The sequence below is a fragment of the Onychostoma macrolepis genome, chromosome 15 (genome assembly GCF_012432095.1).
Source record: "Onychostoma macrolepis isolate SWU-2019 chromosome 15, ASM1243209v1, whole genome shotgun sequence".
Taxonomy (NCBI): Eukaryota; Metazoa; Chordata; class Actinopteri; order Cypriniformes; family Cyprinidae; genus Onychostoma; species Onychostoma macrolepis.
Genome location: NC_081169.1, coordinates 27501376 through 27517991, shown reverse-complemented (window position 1 = coordinate 27517991; position 16616 = coordinate 27501376). Strand labels below are relative to the sequence as shown.

General features: G+C 33.9%; 1 protein-coding gene across 1 annotated transcript in view; it reads right to left on the bottom strand.

The window, feature by feature from the left end:
• grik1b (glutamate receptor, ionotropic, kainate 1b) overlaps positions 1-16616 on the bottom strand; it is a 30871-nt gene that overhangs the window by 11782 nt on the left and 2473 nt on the right. Inside the window, exons 2-6 of the mRNA XM_058744529.1 lie at positions 6249-6416; positions 4478-4735; positions 3134-3315; positions 2436-2489; positions 1255-1428 (exon numbers count right to left, since the gene is read on the bottom strand). Of these exons, the coding sequence (XP_058600512.1) occupies positions 1255-1428; positions 2436-2489; positions 3134-3315; positions 4478-4735; positions 6249-6416 (836 nt within the window). The remainder of the gene's footprint in view (positions 1-1254; positions 1429-2435; positions 2490-3133; positions 3316-4477; positions 4736-6248; positions 6417-16616) is intronic.

Below are 16616 nucleotides of genomic sequence, written 5' to 3'. Positions count from 1 at the left end.
CACACACACACACACACACCGGAACACATGAAACTAGACCATGCAAATCTGTTCACATAATGAAATGACTCTGATTCTGAATCAAATTGTGGGTTCAAAAGAACTTAATATTCATTAATATTATCAATTTGACTGTACTGATGATCAGATAAGAGCAAAACTGGATAATGACAATGTTGTCTTCTGTAGAGCTGCCTTATAGCTTAATCAAATTTGTTTCAAAATAGATGAAATTTGCACAGTTATTGAACTGAACTGAAACAACACTGAACTAACTTGAGCTGAATAATGAAACTGTAGAGCTGCTGTAGCTGAATTGAACTTGTTTCATAATTGAACTTTGCAACATTGACAGTTATTCAACTAAATTGAATCAACACTGAACTTAGTTGAATTGAGTTAATTTTATAACTGATGAACTGACATTAGCTGAATAATAACATTGACTTCTGTACACCTGCTTTACAGTTGAATTTAACTTGTTTTATAATTGTTGAACTTTGGAGTTAATTAACTGAATTGAATCAACATTCAACTGGTTCAGCTGAATACTGACACTATTTTTTTCTGTAGAGCTGCTTTACAGTTGAATTGAGTTTCATAACTTTGTGACTTTTACACTGTTATTGAACAAAACTGAATTGACACTGAACTAAACCGAGCTTAATGACACTATTGTCTCCTGTACAACTGCTGAAATTGTTTCATAATTGACTTTTGCAACATTAATGCTGTTTACTGTTTTTTAATCTGTGCTGTATAAAGTACTGTTTTAATAAAGTTGATGACTTGATCAATGCACAATAAGACAGCAAATACTTCAATCACAGACTAGTTTTGTCTTTTGTTCAAGTACTATGGCGAAACTATGTTTATTAGACATGTACCATGGTAAAATCATGCTATTCAAAATACCTTGGAGTGCTATCATATCTTCATATATATGAATCATTCAGTATCATTATATATATATCACTCTTAAAAATAAAGGTTCTTTTTTGGCATTGATGGTTCCAAGAACAAACTTTAACATACATAGAACCTTTGCATTCCACAAAAGGTTATTTATAATGGAAAAAGGTTCTTTAGATTATAAAAATCTTCACGCTAAGAAAAAAAAATGGTTCTTTTAAGAACTGTTCACTGAAAGGTTCTTTGCGGAACCAAAAATGGTTATTCTATGGCATCACTGTAAAAACCCCCTTCGGAACATTTGTCTTTAATACAATACATAGAGAGAGAGAGTGGACAGACTGTCATCATTCCGTCCAGCAGGCCGGTCTCGGGTTTGGGTGGAGCCTGAAGTCGCTCCATGGACCATTTCTCCACCACTGATGCCACATGAGGATTGTCGATGTTGAGCAGACGGAAACCTGTCATGTTCACGCCACTGTATCGGTACGGCTCCAGGTCCAACGCAAACAGATCCTGAAGTGTGTCATACAGTTACATCAATATATGAAGTTTAACAATAGATTCCTTTTCTTAAAATGCTGCTTGGTTTCTAGCTGTAGAGCGCGGTATTGATGACCTATTTTTGTAGGCCTAAACCCTGAAACGAGCAGAAACGACATGCTGAAGTCAATGAGATTCTGTTAAATGCCTGAAATAAGGTCTGTGGTAAACACAAGCTCAAGATATTTTCAAGTTTTATACCTCAGCATATACCACCTTGAGACTTAAAAAAAAAAAAAAACTTTGGTAACACTTTATTTTAGTGTCTCTTAACTAATTGCTTATTAGCATGCATATTACTAGAATCTTAGCCATTTATTAGTACAAATTAAGCACATATTAATGCTTTATTCTACATAACCTTATTCTACATCCCTAATCCTACCCAATACCTAAACTTAACAACTACCTTACTAACTATTAATAAGCAGCAAATTAGGAATTTATTGAGGGAAAAGTCGTAGTTAATAGTGAATAAGTGTTCCCTATTCTAAAGTGTTACCAAAACTTTTTATTTGTCTTGTGAAAGGTAAACTCATCTATTCTATAGTAACTTTCACAGCCTCATTGTGTTTATAATTGCGCTCTTGCAAAATATACTAATTCAAACTTTTAGTGAAACCGTGTGTGACCGTGGTGTAGTTTGATTATAGTCTACATTAGCTTTTTACTTCTGGCAGTTGCATTTAGGCTTCAGAATTCATAATTGGGAAGATTATCATGATAAACAAAACATTTAAGAATCTTAAAGTCTTGTTGGTCCTAGAGCTTATTTTCTGCAATAATCCAAAAAATCATATTGGGTTTTTGTTGGGGGAACCAGAGTGATGCAAATTTCCAGATTGGCCTACAAAAAATGTCATTCCTGCAGCACTTTATTGACTAAAAACAAAATCAGCAGAACCAACCTTGATGAAATTTCAAATCGAAACAATGACAAAACCAATGAAAAACTCAGAGAATCCATATATGAAACTCACCAGAGTGGTAAAGAAGAAATGGTAATATTCAGTCATCATGCCCATAGACAAGAGCTACAGCAGAAAGAGAGAGAGAGAGAAGTTAAACCCTCATCCTCCATTCAAACACATCACTCATATTATGAACAAATAACCCACAGATTTAATTTTCACAGCCTTTCACATCATTTGTGATTATTCTTTTCCTCATTCCCAATGTTAGGTTGAGTAAAGGATGTGCTGTAACAGGAAGCATGCATTAAATATCTAGAGACCTGAAATCAAAACAATGAAGTAAAGCATATCTGTATCTTTTAGAAAATACATCAAGAAATGTTTTTAAAAACAACATGGTACAATCAACTGATGGAGATTTAGTTTAGGGATTAGTATTTTTATTGCTGTAACACAGAAAATAGGATTGCATGAAATCAGACATCACTGAATAATGTAACAGTATCTCACAATATCAGATTCAACACAGGTCTTGCGCCAATAAAATTTTTACTTCAAACTTTTTTTCGGAACTTTCAAACAAGGCTTGTGTTTACGATCTTTGCTTTTCCAGTCCAAAATTAGTCATATTCAAAAATCAAATTGCATTCAAACATTCAAATTTGAATTGCAAATCTGCATCCTGTTTGGTACCTCAATTTAAATTCCAAACTAAATTGGAATTTAAAAGGGAATCTCAATTAAGTTTGGTCCTGGTGTGTTACCTGTTTTAGGACGTCTGCTGCGGTCTGGTATGAGCAGTCAAAGATGACACAAAACTCTTTCCCCTTCTTCATCTCTTTAAGAAGCGGCCGAGCATCTTTACTTCCCATCGGTAACTGTCGGATTTTGATCTTGATGCTGTAGCGTGACGGAGCCTTGATCAACTCCTGAAGACGAATTAGCCCTAAAAATATTATATAGACAAAATCAGCAAAGATTATAGAAACACACTTCAATTCAAAAGTTTTTTTTTTTTTAAAGAAATTATTACTTTTACTTAGCAAATATGACAGTTAAGTTGTATAATCTTAGAAAGGTTTCAAATAAGTACGGTTCTTTTGAACTTTCTAGTCATCAAATAGTCCTGAAATAAAATGTATCATGGTTTCCACAAAAATATGAAGCAGCACAACTGTTTTCAACACTGAAATAATAAGAAATCAGCATATTAGAATCATTTCTGAATGGATAATGTGACACTGAAGACTGGAGTAATAATGCTAAAAATTCAGCTTTGATCACAGGAATAAAATAGAAAAAAGTTATTTTAAAATATTATTTTTTTAATATTTCACAATATTACTGATTTTACTGCATTTTTAATCAAATAAATGCAGCCTTGAAGAAGAGATGTCTTTTTATGGTAGTGTGTTAAATGAGTTAATCAAGTTCTTCTTTGACTCAGATTTAGCACATAACATTTTAAGCTGATTTTCAGCTTTAATTCAAATATTCATCATCTGAAATTAAACAGGAAAAATCTTCCTTTTCTGAACAGAAATCTTGCTGTTTTGGGATGTTTTTAATATTTTTTCAGCCCTGACAAATTACACACAATTAATCATATCCTAATCTTTTTAATAATGAAGAAATGTCATTTCAGCAAGCAAATTATCCCAGATATAATCTCAAAGTCAATATTTACTGCACCAGTTTTCACAAAAATGTCAAATTCAGAGCAGAAATGTGAATTATGGACATTTTTCATAAAGCACTGAGATCCTAACAACCATCAGACACTCACGGGCTTGTTGATAATTACGGTATATACACAATAATATGATGATGATAAATGCATCTAATTCCTGCACACTTGGAAAAGTTCTTTCTCATTACTTAAGTCTATTTAATTATATCACTCCTGTATGAGGCCATCACATATGTGTGTGTTTTTCCTGTGTTCCTTCTCATGCAGATAATTGTCTCATTTGTGTCTGTTTTATATCACACGTTTATTTTTTAGAAGAAGCATACAAGTCAAAGTTCATACTTGAGTTATATCTAAGAACGCCATGCACCTAAGCAATGAATGACAAATGTTGGAGCAATAAAATCAGCCGTCCCACCTGTTGCGTCCTCGTACACCACCGTCACTGCTTTCCATTTGTAGAACTGCACGATGTCGAGCACGGCGCGGCTGATGGAGGCGTAATCTGGGTACAGGTTGATGTAGAAACTGTCCTTGTTGTCCACAGACGGGTGTTTCCAGCGGGTCTGGATGTGAGGAACCTCCAGAGCGTTGCAGATGGACTGGACCGCACTCACTGAAGAACTGTGGGACGGCCCGAAAACGGCGGCCACACCGAGAGCTAGCTGATCACAGGCTGCCATTGAGAAAAGAACATCAGTCACTTTATTAACAAACTTAAGATGACATTTCTAAGATTTTTACGTCAACATACAGTCTCTTAAGTATGCTGTTCATGGGTTTATTTCTCCCAAAAGTGTAAACATTGAACCTCTCAGGCACCATTAAAACATTTTTCAATCATTTATCCTTTATTTTTCCAGGAAGGTCCCATTGAGATTAAAAGAAATCTCTTCTTCCAGGGAGTCCTGGCCAAGATGACTGTTCAAAAGTTTCACATAAATTTTAAAAAGTAACATATAGGCTACAAGACACAAAACAAAATTATATACGACCAAAGCAAAACAGTAATCATAAATCAACAGCTTAATTAAAACAGCAACAAGGTTCATTCATTACATGCTGCAATGAATTTTTAAAAATAATCAAAGAAGGAATTGCTTCTAATGGAGTAATAATTTGAAAATCGTTCCACAAGGAGCATAGTAAGAGAAAGCCATTTTGCATGTTCTGAATACACCCTAATTGAATCCCAATTGATGATCTGCTGAAGTAGTTCTTTCTAAGCATAAAAGACTAGTAATGTACTATGAAAGCAAATTATAGTTTAGCCTCGCTGCCTTCAATTTTTTAAAAACAATCAAATTGGCTGCACAAGTTATTTTTAACTCATTTTTGAAAATCTTGCCTAGTTGGATCTTGTATAACTTAAAAAATGTTGAAAATGACAAATATTGCCACGACTTATTGATCATCACTTTTTTTTTTTTACAGTGTATTCAAATGCAATTTATAGAAGCTTCTTTCGGCCACAGGATTTAAAAAAGGTAATTGCAACTTTTTATCTAACAATTCAGTTTTTTTTCTCACAATTGTGAGATAAATAATCATAATTTCCTTTTTTTTCCTTTTTATTCCATGGCAAAAAAACAAAATAACAGAATTGCAAGATGTAAACTCAAAATTAAGAGAAAAAAACTTGTGAGATATAAAATTCTGTTTATATCTCACAGTTCTGACATTTTCTCAAAAAAAAAAAAGTCTAAATTGTGAGATAAAAAGTCACAATTATCTTTTTAAATGTTTTATTCCATGTTGAAAACAGGCTCCCATAGCAATTATATAAAAACAAACTAATAGGACACTATAACAAATTTGCTGTAGAAACAGTTTTCACTAAAAAAACTGCTAGTAAATTCTACAGTTACAAAAAATGCAACACATTCAATTAAACATTACATTTTAAAACAGAAAAACTGAAAATAGCATTTCCTTGTAAAACATATTCCAATAAGATGTGTTTTATTTTCAACATTTATTTACACATTTTTTTTTTTTTTACAGTGTATATAATATAATATCATGTAAGTTTTGATGCTGAGCTCTTTTTGCTACCATTCCTCCATTCCTTGCATGGTAAAGCGTGGCGCTAGCAATGCCAATGGGTTGGATTTCCAGAGAATGCATGAACTGATCTGTGCATGTAATGGATAAAAGGGTCTGGCAGTGTGTAAATGTAAGAATCAAACCTCGTCTGGAGGCCTCGAAGCTGTCGAACAGGTTGATTCTCTGGATGTCGTAGGTGAGGGTTGTGTTGGGCATTAAAGTCCTGTTTCTGTTAATGTTGGTTACAGCGAATTTGAAGGCAAGTTCTTCCACGCTGATTGGCTCATTCTCAAGTGTCTCGAAAATCCCACCTGCACAGACAGAAAAAGAAAGTTTAAAACAAAACCACAAAGGTCATTTGGTCAAACATAATTTGGCAGTCCCAAGAGTCTGAAGCTAACGTGGCACTCAAAGAGAGCAGTATTTGATAGTATCACAGTGTGTACTACAGAAGCTTGTTTTCACCACAGAATAATAATATAAAATAGGTAACTGCGACTTTATTCCCTAAAGTTTATATCTCACAATTCAGACATTTTTTACTCTGAAATGTAAATCTCACAATTATGAATCTCGATCTTAAAGTTATAAACTCAAAATTCTGACTTTTTTTCACAATTGTGAGCTCATCTCTTGCGAGTTACTCATTGAAAAATCCAAACTCAGAATTGTGTGAAAAAGTCAAAATTGCGAGATATTAACTAGTTTATCTCGCAATACTGATTTATAAACTTTCACTTTTTTCCTCAGAAATGCATCTCGAAATCACAAATCATCAATTGCAAGATGTAAATTCAGCATTCTGAGGAAATCAAAGTCTGAGTTGAAAGTTTATAAATCAGTGTTGCCAGATAAACTCAGATTAGTAAGCATTTTAGCACTGAAAAAAAAGAATTCTCTTTAGGATCTTAAATTATAATAAATAATAATGACATTAAATGGACTTTTGAGATCTGAACAATGACTCAAATAGCTCTATACTTTCAATGCATGTCAACTGCAGCTCAAGAGACTTTCTCAGAATTTTCAGTCATGCTTTTTTTGAGAAATGATAAAATGACGCTTTGAATTTACAATAGAAACAAATAAGAAAATGAAAAAGTCCTCTAATAAAATTTCTGACCCTTAAGTGTAAGATGAAGATTAAAACACTGTAATTTAAGCACTTATTATCCTAAGACACAGGCCATCTTCGCTGTGTCACAGTCTGAGTGAATGCTGCTGTTGTTTGCTCAAGCTGCGGCAGCACAAAACAGTTGATGGATTTTCAGTCATGACGTCTATAATCCTTAAATGACCTTTAATCTACATGACAACTACAGCCAAAATATGACAAAACAAACAAATAATGCAAAATCTGCTTTACTGCAGAGCAGACACGCATATCTGCACATGAACAAAAGATACTCAAATTATTAGTCAAAATGTGAAAAAACACATTTAGTGGGATGACAAATGCAAAACACACAAGTACTGTTGATTACAGTACATGTAGTTAAAGATGTTTGATAATAACGCAAACCGATCAGCATTTTTCTCAAACATGTTCAATATTTCCATTACTCAAACTGAGTAAAATTAATTAAAGGTTGTATAATTAGAGTCCTTAATCTTACGAACTAAAACAAATATTCTGTTAATGTACAACCGCTCACGTTATTTAAAATGAAACAAATAACCTGCTGATAAAGACACAGAAAATAAATGTGCCTGTGTGACAATAAATGTGACCTAATATACAGTATATACTGATGTAAATATTCTAAAAACCTTTGGAATATATATATACTATATATATGTGACATATTGGACAAAATTGGATTCTCTAGTGGTAGTTTGTGTTTAGTTTATTGAGTTCTTGTTTCATTATGTTTTATTATGATGAGTAAAATCTATTGTTTAACATTTGTGATGTTTGATCAAAATAGTTGTTGTTTTGTTCCCCTTTCTTGTTCCCAACAAATTACATCAAATCAGCACATTGTTGTTTCAGCCTCCTGGTTTATAAATGACAATTCTGGAACAATCAGCGATTGGCTGCAAGCACCTGGAAAAACAATTTCAGCTGGATTTTTGGAGAGATTGTGATTGATGTTGTAAGAGAGGAGAGGTAAAGAACGAGAGGGCAAGGCCTCCCCTTTGGGCTCTGATTGTGAATGACCTTTTTCTTCCAGCGGCGTTGTGGCACCTTTCATCCTCACACTGAGAGAGCCTTGTGTGGGCGCCACATGCGCTCAAATCCAGCCCTATAAACACCAGGGTTAATTACGGTTAGCAAACCACACCGCACCAGAGCCGCTCTGTTCCGTGGGAATATTTCATTCTCACAGGACGGATAAAAATACAGACTTTCTCGTCGGTAACTCAAGGTAATGACATTTCACTGTGGTTGCTCGAGCAGAACCACTTATGTGAAAAGGGCATGAAAATCAAATATGTACTAAAGCTTCAGATGTTTAAATCATTCCTGTGGAACCGCGCTCATATTCATTTCATCGGTTTTGACAGCTTCATCGTTCCACTTGTGTCTCTGTTCAGTTGCCATGTTTGCTTTAATGATGTTTTCTGTCTCATGATATGCTGCATAAACTAATTGCAGTATATATTTGTTTATACAGCTATTAATGTCTTGTAAAAGCATGCATTATTATAATCTTTCTCAGCATATTAAAAAACAGACATAGCTGAACATCTTTGCATATCAAACAATATTCTTCTAATATTATTATCAATGCTCTTCTGTTCCAAAACCTAGTGAGCTGCCTACCAAGACAACATTTTAAAGCATCACAGGTTGTTCCAAAAAGTAGACAGCAAAATTACACTGCCTTATAAGATACCTTATTTTGGCAGCATTGGAATGAAGTCACTCAATACCAAAAAGTATATATGGAAAATATGGAAGCCCGTTTCCGCCACTGAATAAAAAAACAATTCTGAGATTACGTCTTGCAATTGTGATTTTTTTTCCTCTGAATTCTGAGTTTAGATCTCACAAATAAAAATAAAATAAAAAAATACAAAAGATAATTGTATTGTACAAAAGATAACTTTGTATCTTACAATTCCAGCTTTGTTCTCACATTACAAAATTCACATCCTGCAATTCTGAAACAAAAAGTCACCTTTTACCTTTTTATATTTTTTTATCCTGTGGTGGAAACAAGTTTCCGTAGTAAAATTTTCCATAGTAAAATACATTTAATAATATATTATATCTTTAAAATATTTGTATCATAATTCCAAATTTTCAAAAATTAACATTTATTTTTAATAATTACAAGAAGAAGAAATCATTTATTTTAAATTATTATTAATAGCTAATATTAATATAAAATAAAATTGGACTTTTATTATTTTACACCCTTTTTTATTCTTATTAGAGTTGCCTGAATACCTGCCAATCTCTATTGAAATCAATTGAGAAGTGCTGTTTATGACATATAGAGGTTCTCCCTATTTAGGGTGTTCCCAATGCAACCCGAATTCCGGAAATGTTGGGAAGTTTTTTAAATGTGAATAAAAAGAAAACTAAAAGACTTTCAAATCACATGAGCAAATATTTTATTCACAATAGAACATAGAGAACATAACAAATGTTTAAACGGAGAAATTTTACACTTTTATACACTGCTACCGGTCTCAAAAAAGTTGGCACGAGGGCAACAAAGGGCTGAAAAAGCAAGACATTTTGAAAAGATTCAGCTGGGAGAACATCTAGCAACTAATTAAGTTAATTGACATCAGGTCTGTAACATGATTAGCTATAAAAGGGATGTCTTAGAGAGGCAGAGTCTCTCAGAAGTAAAGATGGGCAGAGGCTCTCCAATCTGTGAAAGAGTTCGTAAAAAGATTGTGGAATACTTTAAAAACAACGTTCCTCAACGTCAAATTGCAAAGGCTTTGCAAATCTCATCATCTGCAGTGCATAACATCATCAAAAGATTCAGAGAAACTGGAGAAATCTCTGTGCGTAAGGGACAAGGCTGAAGACCTTTGTTGGATGCCAGTAGTCTTTGGGCCCTCAGACGACACTGCATCACTCATTGGCTTGATTCTGTCATTAACATTACTAAATGGGCCCAGGAATACTTCCAGAAACCACTGTTGGTAAACACAATCCGCCGTGCCATCTGCAGATGCCAACTAAAGCTCTATCATGCAAAAAGGAAGCCATATGGGAACATGGTCCAGAAGCGCCGTCGTGTCCTTTCAAAGTGGAAAAGTGTTCTATGGTCAGACGAGTCCAAATTTGACATTCTTGTTGGAAATCACGGACGCCGTGTCCTCCGGGCTAAAAAGGAAGGAGGCCTTCCAGTGTGTCATCAGCTTTCAGTTCAAAAGCCAGCATCTCTGATGGTATGGGGGTGCATAAGTGCATACGGTATGGGCAGCTTGCATGTTTTGGAAGGCACTATGAATGCTGAAAGGTATATAAAGGTTTTAGAGCAACATATGCTCCCCTCCAGACGATGTGTATTTCAGCAGGACAATGCAAAACCACATACTGCAGCTATTACAACAGCATGGCTTCGTAGTAGAAGAGTCCGGGTTCTGAATTGGCCTGCCTGCAGTCCAGATCTTTCACCTATAGAGAACATTTGGTCCATCATTAAATGAAAAATGATGCAAATGATGCACAAACTCTTCAGCAGCTGGAAACCCATATCAGGCAAGAATGGGACCAACACCATAAATCCAGAAACTCATAACCTCGATGCCCAGACATCTTCAAACTGTTTTGAAAAGAAGAGGAGATGCTACACCATGGTAAACATGCCTCCGTCCCAACTATTTTGAGACCTGTAGCAGGCATCAAATTTGAAATGAGCTCATTTTGTGCATAAAATTGTAAAATTTCTCAGTTTAAGTTATGATATCTATGTTCTATTGTGAATAAAATATTGGCTCATGTGATTTGAAAGTCTTTTAGTTTTCATTTTATTCAAATTTAAAAAATGTCCCAACATTTCCGGAATTCAGGTTGTAAATCATTTATGATGTTCTATTTCAGTTAGGATGCTAACTTAGAAGTCTGCTGCCTATTTAGAGTACATGGCAGATATTTAGCTCAAGCTAAATATATAACATTTGAAATATATGATACAAGGTGAGAAATACATAACTATGAGCCCTTAATAGAAGAGAAAATAAAGGACAGCAACCACAAATTCTCCCATTCATTCTTCACCAACCAGATTATATTAGAGTATTAATGCAGAGCAGCTCTGCAACAATAACATTCCTTTTTTCATTCCTTTAAATGCTATTTCAATTTCCGGCTTAAATAAGAGCTGTTTGTCTCTCAGGCAGCGAGGAAGTCAACCATGACAGGGTCCTGATCTGCTTGTTGCCAGGTTACTGGTTAAGGCACCTGGTTTTCACAAATGTGTGTAAAGTCACTGATGTCATCAGAAACAAATGCATCGTCAAGGTTCGCAGGGCTCGAGGGTCAATGCCTCACACGGCCCAACAAACACAAAGAGTTTGAAAAATTGCTTTTTTGCCTTGCTGAAATAAACAGCATACTGTACATACAATGATATATGAATATAGTAATTATTCACTACTTAAGTATACTATTATACTTTACAGTACTGGATCCATAGCATTTTGAAATCATGAGTACAGCCTAAAGTTGACATTTGTTTATCTTTTAAATTAAAAAGGTAAAATCAAAACTCGCGCCTAAGCACTAAATCAAGCCATTACCGGCTTATTTACTCTGCAGAAGCTCCACAAATTCAAAGTCACCTTGTGCACATGCTAATCCACGTCTGTAAACACACCGCATACTCCATTTTGAGATTAACTACCTAACACTGTGAACAGCGAATCCGCTGGTGAAGTAGCTCAAAGTGACCAGTTTCCACAAGCCTCTCCATGTAAAGCTCTCTGTTTGGATTTACCAGCATGGAGCCGCTGTTGACATGAGCTTCCTGCTGACTCTCCCAAATAATCAAGAAACCCCACCGGTCCAACAAACACCTGCCAATCATCATCAGCAAAACTTAATGTGCTAACTCGTTTATAGAGTAAAATATTTAAGCCTAAATTTAAGATTTATGCATTTGAATTGCATATAAAATGTCCATCCATTTGGATTACAGTTCTACAATAAACTAATAAACTTTATGTGATGCATATTTGTCAGTCTTTTATAGTACTCTTAGTGAAACAGGTAAGATTTTTGCACTCAAAAAAAAAAAAACTATTTGCATTTATTCCACTTTATTTAAATAATCATATTTTCAAAATGCATTTATTCAGATTTATTACAATCAGCATAATTGTTTTAAATTGTGAAAAGAGTGTGGTTAGAATTTGGGTAACTGTATTCAATTAGTTAATATGCATGAGAATAAAAGAAATTGTATTTATTTATGATAAATTTAAATACCTTATTGTGCTGGTATTTGTTACAAATATTTGAAGCCCATTTTTCCCTATATTAATCCTCAAAACTAAAATGAAATTAAATTAAATGTTAAATTAAATTTCAATTACATTTATTTTTGATTACATTTAATTATTTGATAATAATCAGTTTTAATTACATTTTATTTTTCAGTTTCATTTTGTAATATTTCCAGAAAAACAAGTCTTTCCTTTCTCAAACTCTCCTAGTTCATTCTTTATATTTGGTAAAAGCTATAAAAAATAGTTTTATATGTTAAGCTGAAACACCTTTGTAATCACTTGAAATCTGCTGAATTAAATCAGCATTACATTTAATTCATGGTTTTATTTATTTTTTTACTCATTGTTTATTATATTGTTTATGCGGCTATTGTTTATTTATGAATACCAGATGGAGGTCATCTCAAGGATTTTATTCAAATCATAATCTGACATTTGCATATAGGGCAAATATCACCTCAAAAGCAGCAGTGCATTATGGGACCAAATTACAGCTCTGATGAAAATAAGGCTGAGCAGCCAAGCAAGAAACATTGAACATGCCAGATTCCTCCAACATCCTCACCTTCATGTGACTTCCAGCAGAGATGTAGCAGCACAAACGAGGACTGCTTTTCATTAGAGAAGCGTTCCACTATTCTGACCCGCTTCGGTGGAAACTGATGTTTAGATTACAGCAGTTTCTGCTGAGTTGTGCTGTTCTCAGGTTTTTCTGAACTCAAAACACTGAGCTTCGTGCAGAGAGAAATCATATGATCGGCTGACCTGTTGACCTATTATATAATCATCCAATCACAGACCAACATGCAAATTCGAATTTGAGAAAAAACTGAGAAAGAAACACTTGATGAACCTTAAACACTCAAATCATCAAGTTCACAACCGGTTTGCACCTCATCGGCTCTGACATCATTGCAGGGGCTTTTGGGTAATGAGATGCTAATCAAATGAAGGCATCAATCAAAAGCGTGACTTTGACTAATTGCACAATTCGCCGTGAAGCGGAATAAATCGGAATTAATTGATTTCAGGCTCTGGGTTTGTAATGTTTGCGTGTCACACGGAAGACCTTGGTTTGTCTTTGTGACTACTGATCTGAAACAAAGCAGTATTTGACTGACTGACGGAGACTCCATTAAGACCAACAAAAAACATGTTCTACTTAAAGCTACATTTTACACATTAGAAATCAATGCAACTTCAGTCCTGATAGCAATATAAGTCCTTTAAACCCATTAGCACCTCCTACCGGTGATTACGATTTTTCTCTTATGCACACCGAGGCCCTATTTATTTGATGAAAAATACAGTAAAAACAGTAATAATGTGAAATATTACCATTTAAAATAACTATTTTCTAGTTGAATATATTGTAAAATGTAATTTATTCCTGTGATCAAAGCTGAATTTTCAGCATCATTACTCCAGTCTTCAGTGTCACATGATCTTCAGAAATCATTCTAATATGCTGATTTGCTGCTCAAGAAACATTTCTGATTATTATCAATGTTGAGAACAGTTGTGCTACTTAATATTTTTGTGGAAACAGTGATACACTACCAGAGAGAGAGAAATCATATGATCGGCTGACCTGTTGACCTATTATATAATCATCCAATCACAGACCAACATGCAAATTCGAATTTGAGAAAAACTGAGAAAGAAACACTTGATGAACCTTAAACACTCAAATCATCAAGTTCACAACCGGTTTGCACCTCATCGGCTCTGACATCATTGCAGGGGCTTTTGGGTAATGAGATGCTAATCAAATGAAGGCATCAATCAAAAGCGTGACTTTGACTAATTGCACAATTCGCCGTGAAGCGGAATAAATCGGAATTAATTGATTTCAGGCTCTGGGTTTGTAATGTTTGCGTGTCACACGGAAGACCTTGGTTTGTCTTTGTGACTACTGATCTGAAACAAAGCAGTATTTGACTGACTGACGGAGACTCCATTAAGACCAACAAAAAACATGTTCTACTTAAAGCTACATTTTACACATTAGAAATCAATGCAACTTCAGTCCTGATAGCAATATAAGTCCTTTAAACCCATTAGCACCTCCTACCGGTGATTACGATTTTTTCTCTTATGCACACCGAGGCCCTATTTATTTGATGAAAAATACAGTAAAAACAGTAATAATGTGAAATATTACCATTTAAAATAACTATTTTCTAGTTGAATATATTGTAAAATGTAATTTATTCCTGTGATCAAAGCTGAATTTTCAGCATCATTACTCCAGTCTTCAGTGTCACATGATCTTCAGAAATCATTCTAATATGCTGATTTGCTGCTCAAGAAACATTTCTGATTATTATCAATGTTGAGAACAGTTGTGCTACTTAATATTTTTGTGGAAACAGTGATACACTACCAGAGAGAGAGAGAAAAGAAATGAATGCTTTTATTCAGCAAAGATGCAGTAAATTGATCAATTGACAATTAAGACATTTATCATGTTACAATGTTACTTGAACTTATTCATCAAAGAATCCTGAAAAATAAAATGTATCAGTTTCCACAAAAATATTAAGCAGCACAGCTGTTTTGAACACTGATAATAATAAAAACCATTAGTAATAACTGAGCACCAATACAATAATTGAACAGCAAATCAGTGTCTTAGAATGATTTCTGAAGGATCATGTGACACTGAAGACTGGAGTAATGATGCTGAAAATTCAGCTTTACATCACGGGAATAAATTACGTTTTACAATATATTCAAGTAGAAAACAGTTAAGTTGTAATAATATTTCACAAGATTACTGTTTTTATTGTATTTTTGATCAATAAAAGCAGTCTTGGTAAGCATTGGCATGAGACTTCTATTAGCTTAAACATAAAAAACATCTTGATATACAACCCTTTTGACCATCAGTTTTAACTAATACATTTTGAACAAATATCCTATAAGAAGCAAAATTCAGGCAAAACCCATCCAGATTGTCCTCAAATCTGTGATATAATGGCGAGACTGTGCCAGTACAGTGATCGAGGGCTGTTGCTGTGAGAGTTGTGGACGTGAGTGTTGTGTCGGAGAGATGGAGCTCACTGCGATGTGAGTGAACCACTAAAGGATCTGAGGACAAAGATGCAGTTGTTTCCTCCATTCATTCAACATCCCACGATCCCACATTACTGGAATACAGCCAGCGCGTGTGTGTGTGTGTGTGTTTGATGAGCATGAGCATGAGACTGAGATGTCTCTGTCTCTGTTCTGGGTACATGATCGCTCTAGAACTGGCCAATAAAATGCTTTGTTTTTACGCGTATACTCTTCTTCTTGAAATAAAATAAAAAAGTCTTATTAAAAAACAATTATTGTTTTAAGTGAAATAACAGCATCGGATTCATCTGATTATGAACATCATGCAGATGATGCTTTACATAATGTACTTTAGAGGTGAATCTCACAAAATAACATTCTGTCAAGAATGTAATTCAAGAAGAATGTCAAGTCTAAGTAAATAAATAATTATATTTTGTATAAAGGAAATGGAGTCTATATTTTAAGACCATAAAAAGGTGCATTTTGCATTTCGACATAATTTTCATGACAATTAAGTACACCCCCCCCCCCCACAATATAATATTTTTATTATTATAAAACATAATAAAAAAAACAAAAAACGATATATATATATATAAACCCATTTAACCCCCCAAAATAGTTATTATAATAATGCAAATAAATGTATATACTACAATATATACTATAAACAAATGTATTATATATTTATTGATGTATAATATACTGTAAGTGTATTATTTATTATTATAAAACAATTTAAAAATAAAATATTTAGAATAAATATAAATAAAATATTTCAATACAAATCAAAACAAAACAATTAAATCATTAGCAATATAAATGATTATTTTCTATACAAAATTGATTTGATTTTGAGTGTTTTGATTTTAAGGTGAAATGTGACCTGGACATCTCTTTTCTAGTTTTCTAGTTTTTCTAGTTTAGAGTCATAAACTCATCTTTTCACACCATAAATTGTAGACAGCATCTCATAACCGAACTGTTAATACTCTACATTTCTCAATCAAACTGCTAAGCTCATGCAT